This window comes from Trachemys scripta, chromosome 6 (genome assembly GCF_013100865.1).
Source record: "Trachemys scripta elegans isolate TJP31775 chromosome 6, CAS_Tse_1.0, whole genome shotgun sequence".
Classification (NCBI taxonomy): domain Eukaryota; kingdom Metazoa; phylum Chordata; order Testudines; family Emydidae; genus Trachemys; species Trachemys scripta.
Genome location: NC_048303.1, coordinates 36,363,328 through 36,386,764, shown reverse-complemented (window position 1 = coordinate 36,386,764; position 23,437 = coordinate 36,363,328). Strand labels below are relative to the sequence as shown.

Below are 23,437 nucleotides of genomic sequence, written 5' to 3'. Positions count from 1 at the left end.
ACACGGGAGGTGGATTAATGGGCAGAATGCAGGTAAGGTGGATAAAATTGCATGCTACATGCATCAAGACAACATACTAGCATTCTAGACCTCTAAGAAATTTCAGAGTCACCAGTTAAAGAAACCTATGCTACAGAAATATCTCCCTTTTCCCTCAAAATATTGTTCTGAGGTGTAATAGCCTGCATTGTGACAATCAGGTGAGAGCAGACTACATTCATCATTCTATGTTCCAACTTATAATTCCTGTGGGTGGATAATCAGTGAAATTTCGCATTATGTTTATAAGCAAAGCACATGATTAAAAAAACACTACATGCTCAGATAGTCAAACCTCCACTGGTCAAAGCAGCAATAGCCCATAATTTGCTTGATCCCAAATCTGAGCTTGCCACGTGGTCAGTTTAGTGTACATATTACATATATGTTTCTAAGCAAGTCACTTTTTTTGTAGTAGTGATAAAAATATTAATATGCATTTATCTGCTGAGCAAAGTTCTTCCACTTACCATAATTCCAAGCCATCTTCCAGAAGATAAACATGAGGAGGCTGGGAAACATCTGTACTTAGCTGAATAATGGGAAGTAAGAAAGGGTAGAGATTCTTGCTGTCTGCTCCTAATCCCTGCAGGAGGGATAAACAAAACAATATAAAACAATTTAAAAAAAAAATCTGATCTGAAACAGAACATTTAAGGTATTTTCTTTTTAGGCCACACCTATTTTCTACCATTACTCATTACACCAATGAAGTCAGCTGGATTTCATTTTTACAATTAGTAATGGAACACAACAAATTCTAGCATACTGGCACTAAAAATAAAACCATAAGCCTAGCACACACAGTCACTACATTTTTATGCCACATATTACACTAGAGCACATATATATAAAACCATACACTTTAAAATGACTAGGGCAATAGGCATATCAGCAAACCAATTTAGACTTTCATTTCTTAGGGAAAACTGATTGAGATTTGTCTTTAGACCCATTCAGGTTTATCTTTAAACCCACTGGGAGAGTAGAAGCAGCAGCATTTGGGGATGGACTGTTTTCTTCTCTTTGAGGTGAACATACGAGAAAATAAAAACTAATGGATTGGTAAGGAAGAGAGGCTGGGGTTTCACAGCACCTCCCATCTAAGGCCTTGGCTACACTTGCACGTTACAGCGCTGTAAAGCCTCCCCCAGCGCTGTAACTCTCTCCCCGTCCACACTGGCAGGGCACTTGTAGCACTGTATCTCCCTGGGTACACCGCTGCAGGTACTCCACATCTCCGAGAGGAATAACAGCTGCAGCGGAGTGGCTACAACTCACAGGTGTGAGTGTAAACGCTTGCAGCGCTGTACTAATCACCTTGTCAAGTGGCCAATCCTCTCCATTGTTGTGACCGGCTGCAGGAATGCAGAAGTGCCGGTTTCAAAGCTCCTACTGCAGAGAAAAGCAAACAATTTGCAGCTTGCTTTGAGTAAGTAAACGAATGAGCAGGGGGCCGGGAGTTCAGAACTTGCAAAATAGAGAGCTAACATGCTCCAAAAAGCACTCTCTCTCCCCCCACACTCCCTGTCACAATCCACCCCCTCACCCATGTTGAAAAGCATGTTGCAGCCACATGAATGCTGGGATAGCTGCCCATAATGCACCGCTCCCAACACAGCTAAAAATGTTACAAGTGTGGCCACAACACTGCGCTGGCAGCTGTCAGTGTGGATACACTGCAGCGCTTTTCCCTACTCAGCTGTACGAGACAGGTTTACCTCACAGCGCTGTATAGCTGCAAGTGTAGCCAAGGCCTAAGTCTGCAGTTAATCATGTGAGTCAGGATAGGGGATAGGGCCTAAGACAGACTCTGGTGCTTGCTAGAGCAACATCAGCAGAAGGATTTCAAACCAGACTTTGGAACTATATGACTAATGATATACACACTAAAATATATCAATTGTATACAGCAAGTAAATATAAGTATTATATCACTCCTGATCCTCTTCAAATATTTTGAGGACAGTAAAATGTTGAAAAGATTGCAAAACTGATTATGAACAGTATACACATTTTAAAATCATTTCAATGTCAATCATGCTTTCTCTAGAAAAACTTTAGAGTAGCACAGATGGAGCCTATAAATACTTAATGGAAACCAGGAGATAAAACATTTTAAAGGAGGGAAAGGTGTCAAAATTTACTTTGTGGATTTTATCACACCCTAAAGCTTTTGAAATGTTCTTGGAACAGGAAGAATATAAATTCTTCTAACAAGGATTCATATTTATAGTGACACTGATTTTTTTAAAATAACTAATATAAAGAATGACCTCTACATGTGGCTATAAGGCACAGAAAACACACCACACAACCTAACACATCTTTAAATCAATTTAATCTAATCTGGGACTAAGATGCCTTAGTTTTAAACATGGTTATTGTACGTTTTCACTACGAAGCAGAATTAAGAATGTTTGATATAGTAACTCTGCATTTCCATAAACTAATGTTTGGATTTATTTTATGTTTTAATTTTAATCTCAGAAATTCTTTTTTTTTGTTATAATTATACCTTGCCTGTAACATATTTTACCCTAAATTACTGCATTGTACTCTCAATCTTAACTCTATCTCAACTGTTCCTTTCTTTGCCTATAAGAAGATATGGAGAGATACCTACTCTGGACTTCCTATTTTCTGATAATAAAGATGAGGTACTATCAGAGATTGAGGTGTCAGAAGACAAGGTGCTTGGAGAAACCAATATTTTGGAAAGTAATAAGTCACCAAGCCAGATGGTATACATCCAAGAGTTTGAAGGAGCTTAAGTATGTAGTGGCTGAAATTCCAACAAATATATGCAATCTCTCATTAAAAACACCTACTGCACCACTGTAGCAAATGCTGTACTTATATTTAAAAAAGAATCTGGGGTGAACTGGGAAACTACAGTCCAGTAAATCTTAAATCTGTACCTGATAAACTGGTTGAAACAATAATTAAAATTCAAATAATAGAACACCTCAATCTCTGATAGTACCTCATCTCTATTATCAAGTTACTCCACTCAAGCTAGCCTAGCTCTAGAGAGACCAAACTCTAGAGAGACCAACCACACTGAAAAACAACCATGGCCAGGGCCATGACATTCTGAGGCCCTAAACTATGTCAAGTGTAAGAGGCCCGATAACATTAAAAAAATAATTTATTATTTTCACAGAAAGGACATTTAATATATAAACATGAAAGCTTTATATTTGCATATATAAAGGCAAAGTTGTAAAAATAGAATAATAATTTAACTAAAACATGTGTCTTGCAATATGCCTGTTTACATTATAAAATAATTTCAAATTAACATTTTGTCTATGATTTCTTAATTAGAAGATATGAAAACTTTATATCTACAGCAACACAAAAGCAGTTATAGTTACAGAGACCAGCTTACTTAATGGAAGTAGTACAACCTACAGTATGTCTGTTTGCACATCACATTAATTTTAACACTGAAATTTAAAACATTTTCTTTCATTTTTGGAGAACAAAGTCATTGATGACGTCCTCAAATGATAAGCTATGGAGTTTGTCACTTTTGATGCACAGAATGCTTAGGGCAGATGTCTGCCTAGAAAATGCTGCAAGAAAACCTCTCTCTTCACGTTCGCTTCTCTACCCTCTGTCTCCTCCAGAACCACTAATTAATCTCAAGTAAACACCTCAGGGCCACAGAGTCGCGCATAAAGCTTGTTGTCAAAGAGAAAGAATTTACCAGAAAAAAGACTGGTAATCTCTAGACAGGCATTGAGAAAATGAGGAAAAAATAACCTATATTCAAGCAAAGATAATGAATATTATAGGCCTTAATAGCCTATAAATCATGTATGCAAATAGTTTGAAATAACTAGCTCACCAAGTATTCAGAATATTTTGATACATATGTATATCTTCCTTCCATTCTCTCAAAACCCTTTATTTATCCTTTCATCAGCACTCTCTGATATTTATTGTGAAGGTTCCCGAAACTGACGGAGGGAAGCCAACACAAATTTATCCTCCTCAAGATCCACTTGACCCAAGTCCATAAGACGATCACCTGAAAACTCAATCATGTGAAGCATGGATAGCACATGAAGCAGAAAGCAGTATGCACACTAAAATACACAATTATATGTACGTACATATCAAAAGAAGAAAGAACACACTAACACTTAAGAAAACGAAGAAAAACAGGAGTGAAGGCACTATATGACTAAGCATGCTGGACCATAAATGAAAGATGGTGGCCTTCTGGCTATTACCAGCCAAGGGGGACGCTATATATAACATCACTACTAGGATGAGTCCCATATGAGTATGAGCTTGGCAGGATTGTCTCATGACACTGCCGTCTCCGACCTCACAATTTTCCCGATTTTATCAGCAGTGAGATTATTTATTTATTTAAATACGTTATGAAGGCACAGTCAGAATTTTACCAGTAACAGCTGGCCAACAAAACACTGTCTTAGGAGACTGATAGCAGACTTACTCATAGAAATACTAATTTTACAAGTGCAATTATCATTTTTTTCTCAGCCCTGGCCTCCCACCTGTCAATAATGAACAATTAGTGAAGGGTAAGGGAGGTTAAGGATATTTGTGTAGCCAGATGTGTATATTTTTATCATATTTGAATGCAAATGTCTATATTTAGAAAGAATCTTCTTTTTCCCATATCTCATTTATCAACCAATTTTGCTAAAATTTGAAATGGAGTCAGTTTTTTATTTTTTATAGGCCCCTCATGTTGAGAGGCCCTAAATTGTAGAGTAGTTATCTTATGCCTTAATCTGGCCCTGACTAGCGCTACATAGAGGAATTTAATAAGCAGCAAAGAGTGATTGGATTAGCAGCTGTTGAGCTGCTATAACTTGAGCTACATTACTAGCTTGACAATAAGCAGCATTTGAGTTTCAACCCATCCCCCTAACAGGCCAACATAAAGCACCATTTAACTCACTTTAGAGATTTTTGTTTGTAGATGGGAGTTAGACTAAGGGCAAACCTCAAATTAAAGCTCAAGCTAATTGTAGCCAATTAGTTCATTTTATCCATTTATCATTATGTTATTTAGTATTATGATCAACTCATATGCTATTTCATATATAATCAATGTTTGCTAAATAGATTTAAATTGCAATCTTATGTATAAGATTGACAAGCATTTAGGAATGATGAGTGTGTATTAGGTACATAAGTAAAACATGGCTGGAATGCAAAGCCAATAGGTTGAGGCATGTAAGATTTTAGCTTGGCCATACTGGGGCGTAGGCTTAAGAATGTTTGACATGACCTAGGACTAACCCTATGCTAGTAGGGTTACAAGGTTACTGTAAAACAGTGGCTCTCAAACTTTCCAGACTACTGTACCCCTTTCAGAAGTCTGATTGTCTTGCATACCACCAAGTTTCACCTTACTTAAAAACTACTTGCTTACTAAATAAGACATAAAAATACAAAAGTGTCACAGCACACTGTTACTGACAAATTGCTTACTTCTCATTTTTACCATATAATTATAAAATAAATTGGAATATAAATACTGTACTTACATTTCAGTGTATAGTACGTAGAGCAACATAAACAAGTAACTGTATGAAATTTTACTCTGTACTGACTTCACTAGTACTTTTTCTATTGCCTGTTGTAAAACTAGATAATATCTAGATGCAGGCCTGCACAACATGCGGCCCGGGGGCCACATGTGGCCCGCCTGGGCTCACTGTGCGGCCCGCGGGGGTTGAGTAGGTGGGCTCACTGTGCGGCCCGCAGGGGGGTGAGTAGGCAAGCGGTGGGGGAAGGGGGGGGCTGAGTAGGCGAGCAGGCGGGGAGTGACTAGGTGAGCCAGGGGAGGGGGGCTGAGGAGGCAAGCGGTGAATCAGTGGCTGACCTGTTCTTCTGATCTGGTCTGGCTCCCATCCCCTCTCTCAGGGCCAGCTCCAGGCACCAGCAAAACAAGCAGGTGCTTGGGGCGGCATATTTCTAGGGGCAGCATTCTGGCGCCGGCCATCATAGGCGCCAACTCCGAGGCATGGGGAAAAAGTGCCCCCGCCGCCCCAGCTCTCCTCCGCTTGCTCCCCTGAGCGCACCACCGCCACTCCGCTTCTCCCCCTTCCCTCCCAGGCTTGCCGCAGGCGAAACAGCTGTTTCATGCAGCAAGGCTGGGAGGAAGGACAAGCCGAGTGGCGGGGCGCTTGGGGGAGGCAGCGGTGGTGGTGGAGCAGAGGTGAGCTGGAGCGGGGAGTGGTTCCTCTACCCCCCGTTACTGCCTGCACCCCTCCACCCTAGCTCACCTCTGCTCCGCTTGCTCCCCTGAACGCGCCGCTGCTCTGCTTCTCTGCCCTCCCTCGCCTGAGAGGGAGGGGGGAGAAACAGAACGGCAGCACACCCGTGGGAGCAGGCGGAGCGGAGGTGAGCTAGGGCGGGAGGTCGCGGGGGGCCTGCAGGAAGCAATGGTGTGGGGGAAATGCAGTATGCTGGGGGAGGAGGCGTGGCTGGGGATTTGGAGAAGGGGTTCCGAAGGGGTGGAGTTGGGGCGGGGCCGGGGGCAGAGGGGCACGAAAAAAGGGGGGGGGGCGGCCAAAAATTTTTTTGCTTGGGGTGGCAAAAATCCTAGAGCCGGCCCTGCCCTCTCTAAGAGTTGCAGCTGTCTGGAGGTGCCTGCCTTACTCATTCACACCTCATTCATTCAACAGGGCAATTGATTACAAAGTGGGGGTAAGATCTTATTCTACTTCTAGCAAAAAGACATTTTTCTTTTACCTTAATTATACTACCTTAGGGGCCCGCTATAACAAATTACCGAGGTTCAATACTGCTGTTTCAGTGGGGTGGCGCTGGGGAAGGAGAGTTTGTTTCCGTGTGGTGTGTGGCGCCAGGGGGGTGTTGTGTTTCGGGGGGGCTGGGTGGCGCTGGGGAGGGGAGGTTGGCAGTGCTTGGGGGGTTTCGGCCCTCAGCTGTTTTCTTTGGAGTAATATGGCCCTCGCCACTTTACGAGTTGTGCAGGCCTGATCTAGATGAGTGGGAGAGATAAAGCGATCATCCCAGAGAATTGGATGGGGGGAGGGGGGGTTAGTTTGTTTTCTGCTGCTGAAGGTTAACTGGAAAACCGCAGCAGTCAACGGGCTTTGCTTGGTATGTGGGAAAGGAGGGCGCAGAAGCCAAAAGACAATGGCTTACCGTGGCCGCATGCATGCTGAATTCTGTTGCCCGGACCTGTGTCTGTGATCTCTAACACCAAAGCCACAGGCACTCAATATTAAGATGGAAAATGCGACCTTGTACTGAAATCACGTGCTATGTAATGTGAATAGTGCTGTTCACCATGAAAGAGTATAAGCATTGTTTTGTAAAATGTATCATTTTAAAAACTTCTCTCCTTTTTTCCATCCCTCCAGCAGCTGCAAATTTTTCAAGCCTCCCTCCTCCGTCCTGAAGGCTATCTCAGATAAGGCGGCGGAGAAAGAGGACGCGAGATGAGATGTTCTTGGAAATAATGGAATGCACCCGCAATGAAAGAGCTCATTTGAATGAGTGGAAGGACACGGTATCTAAATACAGGAAAGATGCCAGTGAACGTGAGGTCATGAGGGACGCTCGAGATGAGAGGTGGCAGGCTGCAACGCTGGGGCTGCTGCGTGATCAAACGGACATGCTCCGGCGTCTGGTGGAGCTTCAGGAATGGCAGCAGGATAACAGACTGCCGCTGCAGCCGCTGTATAACCTCCCTCCCCCCTCACCATGTTCCATATGCTCCTCACCCAGACGTGTAAGAACGCGGGGGGGGAGGGGGAGGCTCCGTGCACCCTCCCACTCCACCCCAGTGGACAGCCCAACCAAAAGGCTGTCATTATATTGAATTTTTTCAGTGGCCTTTTACTTCCCTCCTATCCTCCTCCCAAACATCACCCAGGTTACCTTGTCGGTTCTCTCCCTATGTTTATAATCAATTAATAAAGAATACATGATTTTTAAATGATAGTGACTTTATTTCCTTTAAAAGCAAGCTGTGATCTAAGGGGGGAGGGTGGTTTGCTTACAGGGAATGAGTCAATCAATGGGGCGGGTTTCCAACAAACAGAACTTTCACACCATAGCCTGGCCAGTCATTAAATTGGTTTTCAAAGCTTCTCTGATGCACAGCGCTTCCTGGTGTGATCTTCTAATCGCCCTGGTGTCTGGCTGTGCATAATCACCAGCCAGGCAATTTGCCTCAGCCTCCCACCCCACCATAAAGGTCTCCCCCTTACTCTCACAGAGATTGTGGAGCACACAGCAAGCAGCAATAATAATGGGGATATTGGTTTGGCTGAGGTCTGAGCGAGTCAGTAACGAGCGCCAGCGACCTTTTAAACGGCCAAATGCACATTCTACCACCATTCTGCACTTGCTCAGCCTGTAGTTGAACAGCTCCTGACTCCTGTCCAGGCTGCCTGTGTATGGCTTCATGAGCCATGGCATTAAGGGGTAGGCTGGGTCCCCAAGAATAACTATTGGCATTTCAACATCCCCAACGGTTATTTTCTGGTCCGGGAAGTAAGTCCCTTGCTACAGCCATTTAAACAGATTAGTGTTCCTGAAGACGCAAGCATCATGAACCCTTCCCGGCCAGCCGACGTTGATATTGGTGAAACGTCCCTTGTGATCCACAAGTGCTTGCAGCACCACTGAAAAGTACCCCTTGCGGTTTATGTACTGGGTACCCTGGTGCTCCGGTGCCAAGATAGGGATATGGGTTCCATCTATCGCCCCACCACAGTTAGGGAATCCCACTGCAGCAAAGCCATCCACTATGACCTGCACATTTCTCAGAGTCACTAACTTTCGTAGCAGCACCTCAGTGATTGCTTTGGCTACTTGCATCACAGCGGCCCCCAAAGTAGATTTGCCCACTCCAAATTGATTCCCGACTGACCGGTAGCTGTCTGGCGTTGCAAGTTTCCACGGGGCTATTGCCACTCACTTCTCAGCTGTGAGGGCTGCTCTCATCTTGGTATTCTGGAGCTTCAGGGCAGGGGAAAGCAAGTCACTAAGTTCCAAGAAAGTGCCCTTACGCATGCGAAAGTTTCGCAGCCACTGGGAATCGTCCCACATCTGCAACACTATGTGGTCCCTCCAGTCTGTTCTTGTTTCCCGGGCCCAGAATCGGCATTCCACGGCTATAACCTGACCCATTAACAGCACGATCTCCAAAGCACCGGGGCCCGCGGTTTGATAGAATTCCATGTCCATGTCCTCATCACTCTCGCCGCCGCGCTGCCATAGCCTACTCCTCGCCGCCTTGTTTTGCAGGTTCTGGTTCAGCATAAACTGCACGATAATGAGCAAGGTGTTTACAATGTTCATGACTGCTGTCTTGAGCGGAGCGCGCTCCATGCTTGCCGTGGTATGGCGTCTGCACTGTTCACCCAGGAAAAAGGCGCAAAATGGTTGTCTGCCATTGCTTCCCTGGAGAGGGGGGAGGATGTACCCAGAACCACCCACGACAATGTTTTTGGCCCCATCAGGCATTGGGATCTCAACCCAGAACTCCAATGGGCGGAGGAGACTGCAGGAACTATGGGATAGCTACCCACAGTGCAACGCTCTGGAAATCGACGCTAGCCCTGGTACATGAACGCACACCGCCGAATTAATGTGCTTAGTGTGGCTGCATACATTTGACTTTATACAATCTGTTTCCAAAATTCGAATTATATAAATTCGGATTAATCCCGTAGTGTAGACATACCCTTCCTGTGAACGTGTGGGTCAGCCTGTGAAGAATGGCTACAGAAGCCTTACAGATGCATGTGACCATGTCATCTGATACTGGAACCTATCTTGAATTCTGTACTTTTCCACACGAAGCTGGGCGGTGTGTGGGGGGGTGGTCAAACTAGGAAAAAAAAGGACTCCCACCATATGCAAATCCTAATTAAGGGTGGGAAGTGAGGTAATCAAGGTCGTCAGTTCTCCCCTGCTACCCCACCCAAGATGACTGCTGGAAACAACTAAGTTGGAACTGGGGGAAAGAACTGGACCCTGGCTGGAAGGACATCCGGCTTGTGAAGATGATGATTGGAACCATGTTTAGGGTGAGAACTTACATGTAACCAGTTTCTTGCTCTGTTTTATTTTCTTAATAATCTGCCTTGTTCGGTCTTCTACCTCCTTAACTATTTAAAATACATCTGTTATAGTGAATACATTTATTTCTGGCTTACAATATAACCCAGTTTATGTGATTTCTAATCGGGGGGGAGGAGCGAGAAGTTGTGCATATCCTCCTCCACATTGAGGGACGAGATGAATTTCATATAATTTTGCCACGGTCTCAAGCCTACTTCTGGTCCTTATTCCTGCATCACTGAGAATTACCCTTTTAGACCATACTCTCCATCAACATCACAGACTTTGGTGCCCATTATTTGCTGCACTCTGGACTTCATGCCTGATTTTGAATTATTTTGAGGATATCATTTGGATAACCCTTTTTAGACCTCAGGCCCCACTTTGGTTTTGAATTATGTTGTATTTTCTCTTTCGATCCTGTATTTAGTTTTGTCTTCTGTCCATAGATTGTTAACTAGTTTGTTTTTTAAGAGATTATATATGGAAGAAAAGAACACAGAAAGTTTGCCAACTTTCATAACTTGCTGCCTTTATTTTTCCTTTTTCACGAGTGTTAACTGCTTTGACTTCCTGGAGATACATACAGAGCTATATTTATTAGGGCATCTGGTAAGCAGTAGTCTCTTGGAAAGTCTCAGTGAATTCCTCTGAGCAAATTCCCGATGAGGTAGAAAACTGCTAAAGCATGTATTTCTAGAGCAGATGCTTTCTCCTTTGTCTTTCCACAGAATGAACACAGGGAGAAGTGCCAAATCTGAAGTATCTTTGGATGTCAGGAAAGAACAAAAATGAGGTCTTTAGAAGAAAGAAGTGTTTCATATAGCAGGCAGCATCTCAATGTAAAAATAACAGATGCCTCTGCAAAAGGGAGGAAGGACTTCTCTATTTAAAGATTCTAAACAAAGAAAACAAATCAAAGCTGCTACACAAAAATAATAAATATATTCAGAAAGCAGTGTCCTAGTATACAAATGAAAATATATTTCATTGGAGCATAGGACTTGCCAGAATGGACCAGGCCTGTGGTCCCTCTAGTCCTCTATTCTGTCTCCAAAAGTAACCAGCACCATAATCTTTAGAGGAAGATGCAAGAAACACCCAGAAGGCAGATGTGAGATAATCTGCACTCTAGGGGAATCTCCTTCTAATATCATATAATCAGAGATTGACATAAGCCCTCAAAAATGAGGTTTTGTTATATGCCTTGCCCAACTCTACTTTTCAGTGTTTGCTATCAAAACTCTGGATAGATCCTCCATTGTTGACTGCACTTTTCTTGGGATTCTGAAACTTTGGAGCCAAGAAGATTGCCCCATTACTACAGATATTGCCACAGATCACAAGGCACCATCTGCTGCTTCCAGTGCTTCTTGCAAACTAACTGTCCTTCATTTATTAGGAAGTCCGTCCTATGTTTCTATAGCAACTTATCAACAAAATCTGTGAACTTAATTATAATTAAGAAAATAGCAGGCAAGCAGGGCCTGACAATTTAACATTCTAAATTGTAAGATTGCCGATGAATAACACCTATGACCAAACAGAACTGGTTATTTCAACTCTTCCTCAAATGGAGTAACCTTGGGTTGGGGCTGTCTAATCTTCTCGTCTGCAGCCACAAATAAAGAGCCTGTATCAGGTTTGAACAAAGATATTCTGAACAAATGGCATTTAGTATCTTTTGTCTGCCCTTTTTTTTTTTTTTTTTTAAATTTGAGGTGACAGTTGCTGGTGTTTGCCAAATATTTTTAGCAAGTTCCAATAAACCCTCATTAATGGGAAGAGCTACTCTTCTTGGCATTAAAGTATATTGTGAGGGGTCTCCTGCACCTCCTCAAATGGAATAGTTCTCTGAAAACATTCGCTCCATGTGCAGTAAAAGTCAAAAAAAGCTAACAGAATGTTAGGAACCATTAGGAATGAGATAGAAAATATCTAAATCCATGATATGCCCACTACTTGAATACTGAATACCGTTCTGATCGCCGCATCTCAAAAAAGATATAGTAGAATTGGAAAAAGGTGCAGAGAAGGGCAACAAAAATAATTAATGGGATGGAACAGCTTCCATATGAGGAGAGATTAAAAAGACAAACTGTTCAGCTTAGAAAAGAGACGACTAAGGGGGAAAATGGGAGACGTCTATAAAATCATACTGATATGGAGAAATTTAATAGGAAAGTGTTATTTACCCTGTAGGGAGCTGGGGTGGCCTCCCTCCGAACCAGAGCGTAAAGAACCACTCTCTCAGCCTGAGTGGGAGGAGCCAGGGCAAGCTTACTCCACCCCCGGAAGGGGAGGGTGGAACAGGAATTACAAAAGGGGGGGGGGCCCTTAGCCCACTCAGGGCAGCACCAGGGAGGGAGACAGACCCAGACTGCTGGCTATTCCCTATAGACTCTGCTGCCGAACCAGGAGATGCCCTGGAGCAGGGGAAACCTGACCTTGAGGAAGGACTCGGGCTACCAGGACTGCCGGCCACAGAGTACCCCGAGGAAGTGGAGGAGTCAGGCAGCAACCTGAGCCCGAATGAGCCTGATGCTGAGGGTGAGATGGAGCTACCGAGGCTACCAGAGGTGGAATATCCCAACGAGTTGGAGGAACCCGAGGGACCCACTTGAGAAGTAGGAAGTGGCCCAGGGGTAGAACTGGACAGTGTGGTGAATCAGTATTTGATCAGTGTGTTGCGGATGGATCCCCACTGACCCAGTGGTGGGACCCTCTCCTCCCACCGCTGTCAGGGCCCTGGGATGGAACACAGTGGAGTCGGTTGGGCCTGCGTTCCCCTACCCCGGCCACCCCGCCTCAGGGTGGCAGAACCCCAATAAAGAACTAAGGACTCTAGCCAGCGCTCCCTGGCCTGAGGGGTGCGCCACTGACTCTTGCCGGCGCTCCCCGGCCTGAGGGGCACGCCACGAACTCTTGACGGCGCTCCCCAGAGTACCCCGAGGAAGTGGAGGAGTCGGGCAGCGACCCGAGCCCGAATGAGCCTGATGCTGAGGGTGAGATGGAGCTCCCCGGCCTGAGGGGCTCCTCAGAGTACCATGAGGGGTGTGCCATGGTCGCTGGCCAGTACTCCTGTGTCGCGCCAACTGCGACGGCACATCTCCCTCCGCTAATTCCCCATCGACGAAGAGATATGACCAAGGCCTTTCGGCAAGGCAGTAGCTCCCCACCACCCCCCAGTGGTTTGGTGGACCAACTGAGACCTTGCTACATACCCCTTTGCATAACATACTTACCAGGAGTCAGACAATGAAACTAACAGGAGGTTTAAAACAAACAAACAGAAGTACTACTTCATACAACATAGTCAACCTGTGGAACTCATTGCCATGAGTATAACTGGGTTAAAAAAAGAATTAGGTCAGTTCATGAAGGATAGGTTCATCAATGGCTATTAGCCAAGATGGTTAGGGACAAAACCCCATACTCTGGATGTTCCTAAACCTCCAACTCCCAGAAGCTGGGAGAGACAACAGAGGATGGATCAAACAAAATTGTCATGTTCAGTTAATTCCCTCAGAAGTATCTGGCACTGTCAGAGGCAAGACTCTGGGCTAGATGGACCATTGGTCTCACCCAGTATGGCTGTTATTAATCTCAGCAACCTTTCTCAGTAAATCCTGAAAACCTCTATAGTCATCCAGATGAGACTGTGCTAAACAGATTACCATCTCCTTTGGACACAAAGATGAAATACCCAACTGGGGTGTAATGTCCTCATTTTGGAGCTGTTCCTCCTCCTCAAAGACTTCCTCTGCAGGCTGAGGAGATTCTGATGTTGCACTGTTATCTATTTCTGAGTAGAAGTCTCATTATAAGGTGGAGCATGAGGAGGATGCTCATGATAAGGACCCCCGGGTTCCAGTATGGCCATGCAGGAACATTAAACAGGTAAAAAGCAGGGGCACAAGAGGAAGAGTACCAGGGAATATGGCTACCCTCATAATTCCTATGGAGCGTAGGTTTATAGGAAATGCTAGACTCCCTTTCCAACCCAAGAACTCAGAAGAAAAGGCCCGAAGAGAATATGTGGGAGATCCTTCCCCATTGTGCTATGAGCCAAATGAAGAACAAGAAAATTCTACCTCTAAAGATGGGCTGCTGAGGCAAGAGTATTGGGTTGTAACACAGTAGTAGCGACTGGTGCCAGAGAGAAGCCCATTACTGATGAAACAGTGAGAATACATACAGGGGCAATGCTAAACCCAACTGAAAATAAAGACGACTCACGTTCCTCAAGAACTTGGAGTTCCTCTGGTGCCATGTAACTCCCCTGTACTGTGGTGCCGTGAATCTCTGCTCAATCTCAATATCTCTTCATGTGAGAGTTTTTCCAGTCCCCTACTCATTCTTACTGATCATCTCTGGATTCCCTCTAATCTGGAATATCCTTTTTGAGATCAATGACCAGTACTGAATGCAGTATTCCCAGTAAAGGACAAAGCATTGATTTAGATAATAGCATTAGAATATTTTCTGTATTATTCTCCATGCTATTCCTTATGTATCCTATTTTATTAAATACCACAGCTGCACATAGAGCACACTTTCAACTATCATATATACAGCTCCCCCGTACCCCCATTAGGGTTAGAATAATAGAATATCAGGGTTGGAAGGGACCTTAAGAGGTCATCTAGTCCAACCCCCTGCTCAAAGCAGGACGAATCCCCGGACAGATTTTTGCCCCAGATCCCTAAATGGACCCCTCAAAGATTGAACTCACAACCCTGGGCTTAGCAGGCCAATGCTCAAACCACTGAGCTATCCCTCCCCCGCTTTCCTTTTATAAAAGCTGGTAAAAACATATTTAAAAACAAGTACTTGGTCCTGTTTGGGCTGGTTTGGTATTGTGTAAAGATGGAGTTGTCTGAGGTGTGATTTTTCCAAAAGCTACCATCTCATTTGCTTTTTGGTTCTTGTCAAAACTAAGAATACGTTATATTAAACATCAAGGAAAAAAGAGACAATGACAGTACATTTTCATTTATTAAATAGGAAGGAAAGAGTGAGTATGTTGAGAGCTCCTGAAGAAATTGACTCCTGTTCTTTTTAAAGAAACTGGAGTCACCCTCATTCTTCTTCTATAATGTTTCCTATAAAAACAGGTGTGAACAGCACTGAATATCATAGGGTGGGCAGTCCCCAAAAGCAAAAAGGTTTCTATTCAGTTTATCCACAGTGGAAGGAGACTGACGCTGAGAACTGTAGAAAATTAATGCAATTTCAAATAAGTGGATTGTGAGTTATGATTTGGCAAAAGCCAAGCAGTGCTGTACAGAAAACTAACTGTTTAACTTGACCTGAAAATTCAACAGATAAACCCTTTACCTGGGATAGCCCTGCCTCATCAACCTGAGGTAGGATAATAAGAAAATGTGTGTGTTCTAGGACCCAGCACAGAACTTCTTAATTTTCTCAGAAGTTTTCCATTCCTATTTGAATTCATCTTTGTCCTTGCCTTTAGTTTGCTTATTCTCTCTCCCTCGCCAGTGGCTACCACCTCCCTTGTGGATCCAAACATATCTCAAGGGAAAGAGCTCTTCTTTCTCTGATTTGGGTCTTAGATTTCAGAGTGAGATGGCTTGGACAGCGTCTCAAGCCTCAGAGCTCTCCATCCTCTGAGATATAAATGAGGAGTAAATGAAGGGATTCATTCTCAATAGGCAAAGAATGTGGTGCAAAAGTGGAAGGGACATGGCCAAACCCGAGAGCCTTGTGGACAACTCTGAACTATCTCCAGTATTTGCAAGAAGAGACATGCACCCTAAACACCTTGGATTAAGGGAAGGGGAAGAAGCCAGAAAAAGCAAATTGTTAAAACCTTTCAGGCATTCTTCATTACTTCATAAAGAAGATAAAAGGCACAATTCCAAAATTTTTCTAAATGAAAAGTTAACTTGATTAACTTAACAACAAAACTCAATAAAGCAACTTTTAATGGCCAAAACTATGTAAACAAAACTGTTGCATGTATAATACTTGCTATGCTTACCTACACAATTATAGCACAATGTTTCTAATATACTATTATAAAGCATTTAAGGATAACTAAAATGTAAATAATACTCTATAAAGCTAAATACTACCTTCAGTTTACCAGCATAAAATATTACACAGAATATACAAATGTGAGAAAGTATCAGGAAGATTTTGATACTTTACCTGAATAAGATGAATTAGAGTGGTTAGAATGGCACATCTCAGCATATTGTGCTCCTCACTTTGTTTCCAAAGCAGGGGTAAATACTGAACCAAACATCCTACATATGGCCGTATCTATAGTCAAGAAATCAAAATGACAATATTTTTAACAGAGTAAAATATTTTACTTAACCATGAAACTATACAAAAGCTATTAAATCTCCAAAAATTTCACACATTATCTTTGAGCCAAAATTGCACAAGCTATGTTCAGTTGGTTTTGTCACAATATTAAATATATTTTTGTTTTGAACATGCTCCTTTTTTTCATTAACAAAAATACCTAACATTTCTTACCAAGAGATTTAAATGGTCCGTGACTATGTAACGGTTACACAGAACATGTTATTCATAGCAGACATTATGAAAATGTGAGTAAAAGCTTAGTCATGTATGAAAAGAAAAAACGGATGATGTTTTCATATTGAAATGGTTTCGTCTAAAGTATGGATTAGAACAGCCTATATAATTGAATTGTGTGGGAAGAAAGAGTCCAAGAAAACCCAAGTTCAGTAAAAGGAAAGGAGAGGTTACTTATCTTGTGCAGTACTGGACTTCAAGATGTGTCCACCTGTAGGTGCTCCACTTCAGGTGTGCATGTGTTCTGTGCCTTTGACTGAAGATTTTTGGTAACAGTGCCCACTCAACCTGCGCATGCACCCTACATATATGCTCATGCCACATACTGAGGCTATATAAGGCTGTGTGTACGAACCACCCTCTACTCCAAAGTCCCACAGAGGAAACTTCAGAAGCAGAGGAGGAGGAGAGCAGATAGCGGAGCAACCACAGGGACACACATCTCAAAGAATTCCAGTTACTGTACAAGGTGAGTAACCTCTCCTTCTTTGAGTAGTATCCCTCTGGGTGCTCCACTTCAGGCAACTCCTTAGCAGTAACCCCCTTAAGTGAGCAGGAGTTTCGGAACAGAGTCCAGCACTGAAGAGAGAACTATGTTGCCTACAGCAGCATCCAATCTAGCAGTGTGAACTACAGCATAATGGCTGGAAAAAGTATGCACCAAAGTACATGATGCAGCTTTGCAGTTTTCAGCAACTGGAACGTCCTTGAGGAGGGCTAGACATAGATTCTGATCTAGTAGAATGTGCAGTCACTCAGACGGGAGATGGCATATGAGCCAAATTATAACAGGTAATAATACATCCAAAGATCAATCAAAGTCTCTGCATGGAGACAGTGAATCCACTAGACCTAGTCACAATAGAAACAGAAAGTCTAGGGGATTTCCTGAATGATCTGGTTCTGTCCAAGTAAAAGGCCGATGTCCTCTTAACACCCAGTGCATGGAATGTAGCTTCCTGCATAGACTGATGTGGCTTAGGAAAGAAAACTGAAAGGTGAATAGTATGGTTAATATGAAACACAGAAGAAACCTTAGGTAAAAGTTTTGGATGGGGTTGTAAAGATGCCGTTTTTCTTGAAGAACACAGTAAATGGAGGGTCTGTCATTAGAGTCCCAATCTCCCCAACCCTTGATGCAGAAGTGATGGCCACCAAAAAGGCTGCCTTCAGACAACTGTAACAGAGAGCACATAACTAGTGGCTCAAGAGGCTGTTTCATAAGATGGTTAAGAACAAGGTGAGATCCCAAAGCAGATTAGCATCTCTAATCTGTAGAAAAAGGTTCATAAAATCTTTCAGGAATCTCACTTTAGTCAGCTGTGTGAAAACTGACAAACCTTCTGGCAAGTGGAAAGCTGTTATTGATGCTGAGTGAACCTTGATGGATTACCTATTGGAATTGAACCTAAGACTGGAAAGAGATGGTTGGACAGGCAAAAGATGACGGCAGTTACACCAAAGACAACATGTCTCTATTTCTGAAGGTAAGTGTGTCTTATTGTTTCCCTCCTGCTATTTAATGGCACATGTTGTACTCCCAATGAACAGGATGCTTCTATCTAGTCCCAAAAAACATTGAGGAGCCATGTTTGGAGTTACAGAACATTCAGATTGGGGTAATGTGTTCAACCCGCATTCTGAGACAACAGTTGAGAACTGATCAAAAGCTGCCATGCATGGTGAGCAGTGAGTCTGATGAGATAAGAAAACCAAAATTGTCTTGGATGAGTTGGTACAGTCAAAATGACCCTGGCTCAGTCCTTCTCAATCTTGTTGAGACCCTTTAAGAGCACTGGAGTTGGTGGATATGCATAAAAAGACACTTTCCCCATGTAAAGAGAAAGCTGTTTCCTAGAGTCTGGGGATCGAGTCCTCCTCTGGAACAGAATTTTCTGCATTTTGTGTTGGTTGCAGTGGCAAAAAGATTGACCTCTGGAAACCCCCAAGATAGGATTATTTTGTTTGAGGACTTGAGACTCCAACTCCCAGTTGTAATTTAGGGGAAAATGTCTTCGGAGGTTGTCTGCCATGGAATTTTGTATACCCAGGAAGTAAGAAGCCAAAATGACTGACTATCTGGTTGGCCAGCCACCAATTCCAGAGCTTTATTACTTCAGTGCAGAGAGAGGAGGAATGTGCTCCTCCCTGATGATTGATATAATATATACAAGCTATGTTGTCCATTATGATCTTGATTGACTTGGTTTTGATTAAGGGTAAAAATAGGAGGCAGGCATTTCTGACCATCCTTAACTCCAGAAGAGTGATGTGCAAGCATTGTTTTTGTTGTGACCATTTGCCTTGGGCTGTGTGAGGACCTAAATGTGCTCCCCATTCCAGGAGGGAAGTGTCTAATGTTATCATGACCATAGAAGGAGTCTGTCTGAATGAGATTTCTGCACAAACTTTGGAAGGATCATTCCATCAGGTGAGTGACTGTAGGACAGAGTGTGTTGTAGACCATGGTATTGACGCTGCTTTCATCTTGGAAACTCAATATAGATGGAGCATTAACAGAAGCAGAGGGCCCCTGTACATGGGGGTTTTCTGTATCAGGGTCCAAAGCCGGTCTTAAGGCTTGCTCCATCACTAATAGTCTATACTTAATTTCCTTGTTTTTACGGTATCTTCCCTTAAAAGAAGTGCAAATCTTGCACTTGCTGAGAATATGCAACTCTCCCAAGCAATGTATACACTGAGAATTCCCATCAATGATGGGAATGCTTCTCAACAGAAAAGGCATCTTTTAATATCTGGGGAGCCCAGCCACCACGAACACAACTGTGAAATGAATGCAACTATAATACAACATGTTGTATTTAACACCAATTCAAATAATTGAAACATGAAATTACAGTTTTATTGCACATCCTTATTGCACATTGTAAAAGTTCTTCCTTGCATGAGTTCTATGACATCATAGTAGAATAAATCAAAAGGTGTTTTAACAAATTGAACAATAAAAACTACCAGATGTGTAATTTTTAACACCTTCTGCATGTTGTATAATTATCTTTCTTTTTAAATTTCCAGATTTCCAATTCATTTTGTTAGCTACCTATATAGAGTATCATAAATTAACCGCTTCTGCATATTAGTTTTTAATGCTGAAAGGATAACTTCCTATAAAGCAATCATTTCACATAACTTGTTTTTTCTTTACCATGGTATGTTCAACACAAAGTATGGACAAAAACTTTGTAAATTTTGCCTGATTTATTACATATTTTGTATGCTTCTTGTCCCTATTTTAATAATCAGAATTAAATTTAAAGCTAGGATACACTAAATCATCAGCTTAATTAAGCATAGTATACTATTTCAGCCAGAAATGACAAGAAAAATATTGCCTGCCAGCAATTTCCAGTTCATGGACCCAGGCATCAATCAACACAGCTGGCTAGTGTAAATTGGGAGAGATTAAGGACTGTGCTAGGTGGTTGCATTTCCCCAAAACTAATTCCAGTGATGAAGGAGTCCAAGTGAGAGGATCTATATGTGCCTCAAACACTCACGTAATCCAGAGCAGCATCAGTATTAGAGCCAAAGTAAATCTCAGGTGAACTTCATCTCTTATCCAGACACTCTCACAATGTACATACCTTTATTATCTGCATTACAGCAGCACCCAGAATGTGCTAAGTGCTTTCCACATGTAGAGTAAGATGCAAACCTCACCTTGAAGAGTTCATAATCCAAGATGATGAGCAATGCACACAAAAGTGTGCCAGAGATATAAAACAATTACTTTAAAACTATTTTAAATTAAGTATCATTTATCCTCAACCTCCCCCATCTAGCCACTATCAGCCTTACTACTCCTATCACTATATCAAGACCTCCATCAATGGGTAAAGGAAAAACAGGAATCAACAGTGCTCCTTCCATGAAGAGAAAAGGAGGAGCCACTAGGACAAACTATTGTGGAGGGAGAAGAAACAATTATGAAAGGAGTGAGGATCCACTAGCAGGCTCTCTGTTCATACAGGGGATAAACAGAAAATTTACATTTGTCTCAGAGATTCACAAAGAAAGCTGCTGCTTCGAGGACCACTTACAGGTCAGAGGAACTGCTACCACCTCTACCTTGCCTTACCTTTCTCTACCCCACTTGAGGCGAGTACCCTAAAAAAGTTGACTGCAGACAACAATCAAATTTTATTTCCTCAGGAACATCTTGAATGTCCTAAATTTAAACTGAAAATATACTTCCATACTAAGGAAAGGAAGTAGTAAAAAGTGAGGTCAACAATTTTAACCTTATAACCTTGTAGTTGATGGTGACTTTAAAACAATGCAGGAAACTGAGCTCCATGACCTTGAACTGCTATAAACTAAACTGCCTAGACACTACAGTAATGGGCACCTCAAAAAACGTATCTTGTAATTATCAGAGGGGTAGCCATGTTAGTCTGGATCTGTAAAAAGCAACAAAGAGTCCTGTGGCACCTTAAAGACTAACAGATGCATTGTAGCATAAGCTTTCTTAAGGTGCCACAGAACTCTTTGTTACATCTTGTAATTAGTTACAACAAAAAATATTAAAAATCAGAAGTGAGAGAAGCTGATTAGAGCTGAAAGTCTAAGACAAAAAAGGGAATTATAAAAATTAAATTAAATTTTGCACATGTAGGAAACAGCAAAAAAAAATACAGAAAGTTGAGTGGGAGGAGACCAGGCAGAGCAAGTATTTTGGGCAAAAAAATATGAACAGGGGAAGTAGAAGCAGAGCTGTGTAGATTACTGAAATAAAATAAACACTGCAGGGTAATTAATTCCATTATTTTGATATAATGTAATAGCAATAAATAGAAAAAAAATCTTCTTTGCTCTCATCAATGGACAAGTATACTAGGCTTCAAATTTAATATTATAGTCTGTAACAGTTACCTGTATATTGACTCTTTCAATCACACAAGAAAGAACATGAAGAACATGCATCTTTGTGTCACATTCTGTGACTTCTTGAAGTAGCTGAAAGAGTAGAGTGAACATGGATTCCAGATACTACAATAAAAAGAAATTAGTAAACTATGGATTAGTTAGATTATCAAGAATACAAATAGAAATCTAATACAGCAATTTTCTTATCTGCCTACAGCACTGGGCTGAAATTTCTCATGAACTTTTAGTGTGTTGGAAGTTCTGCAACATGTTGGTCTTGCATTTCGAAAAATAGTCTAATAATTTTGACCACTCATAATCCAAAATTGAATTTTACAAAGTTTCAGTACCTAACATGTACTAGCCTTACATAGGAATTCAAGCATGGGACCAGTTTCAATAAGCTTTGATCTCAGGTTTAAATGTATTAAAATTACTTCAAAGTTTAAATTCCTAAAAGTTGGAAGCTATCAGCACCTCTGGAGAGAATGATATTCAGAGGCCACTCTAGCTATAAGAAAACGAGGCAACTGCTAGGGCAGCAGGGGCCAAACCTGAGCAGCGCTGTAACCCTGTGCACCAGATCACAACGCCACTCTCAGATTTGGCCTGGCTGCCCCTCTGTCATGACAAAGGGGCAGCTGGGCCAAACCTTAGTGAGTGGTGCTGCAAGTCCCCCTCTCCTGTTATGCTACCATAACCACCAAAAGACCAGAAGGCTCACTACAATCCCGCCTCCCAGAAAGTCCTACGTGTGCTCTCCCCCCCAATTTAGAGCATCTATTCTAGTGGGTGGCAGGGATGGGTGGCACACAGAAGTTTTGCATAGGGCAGCAAATTCTCTTAAGCAGTCTCTGATAATTTGCTAGAGGTCTGGAAAAATTGTAAACTTTGACAACAATTTTGTTTCCTAAAGTTATTAATAATGACATTTTTAATACTTATCACAACAATTTCAAACAGCTAAAAAAATACCAAATGCATAATGCATGTGGACACAAGTGTTCAACAGTATAAATTACAAGCTGATACTTTTTATAGTTCATCAAATATATCACAGCAAAATAACCTTAACTGAAACAGACCACAATCTATTGTACGGTGAGTACCATCTCATTATTTACTTACTGCCAACACTGTGCTCACAAAGATAAACATTGGGGAAATTCTGCTACATTCCTAATACATTGCATTACACCTAACAACCACAACTAATATTTCTGGCAAAGGGTAGTTTAGGAAGCAGTGTGTGCAGAAAGGAGCTCGGAGGGGAAATCGGGTATATGTGGAAGAGGTAGTTTAGTAAAGACTGGCACCCATACTGGGAATAATGTTTAGTCTGTGATGTGTGGTAGCTGTGGTAATGACAAGGTGTGTGTCTGTGGGTGGAAGAGTGGAGAATATATGTATTGTCAGGAGGCTTTTCCTTGCTTCTGTGTCAGGTAAGATATGTGTGTGGCAACCTTAACTGTTGCACAATAAAGTCTCTGTGCAACAACAGAATAGTTTTTTTCTTGTTATTGAAGTTAAATAAATACAGCAACTATTGAACAGTTTCTTTTGAAATGGAACTGGAATTGTTTCTTTCCCTCCCTTCCTCTACCCACACAAGCACTCACTCACACTCCCATAAATGCCCTTACCGGTAAAAACTGGTCAGTTCTAAACTCAAAGTCATCTACAGGTGAACAAAAGTTAAAGAAAAACTGAAGATTGAAAAACATTATTACAATATCTTTGACTCAATCTGATATTCAACTGTTAGTGAGGCTACACAATTACTATTAAAATGTGAATTATTAATAATCAAAAAGCATTAATTTCCAGTAGCTTTGAAGAAATA

The 23,437-nt window shown here is 42.1% G+C and overlaps 1 protein-coding gene across 5 annotated transcripts in view; it reads right to left on the bottom strand.

Annotated features, from left to right (window-relative positions):
- IPO11 (importin 11) overlaps nucleotides 1–23,437 on the bottom strand; it is a 253,163-nt gene that overhangs the window by 130,858 nt on the left and 98,868 nt on the right. For all 5 annotated transcript variants that reach the window (XM_034773322.1, XM_034773326.1, XM_034773323.1 and 2 more), the window contains exons 19-22: nucleotides 23,238–23,278; nucleotides 21,601–21,717; nucleotides 16,309–16,422; nucleotides 510–625 (exon numbers count right to left, since the gene is read on the bottom strand). In XM_034773322.1, coding sequence (XP_034629213.1) covers nucleotides 510–625; nucleotides 16,309–16,422; nucleotides 21,601–21,717; nucleotides 23,238–23,278 — 388 coding nt within the window. The remainder of the gene's footprint in view (nucleotides 1–509; nucleotides 626–16,308; nucleotides 16,423–21,600; nucleotides 21,718–23,237; nucleotides 23,279–23,437) is intronic.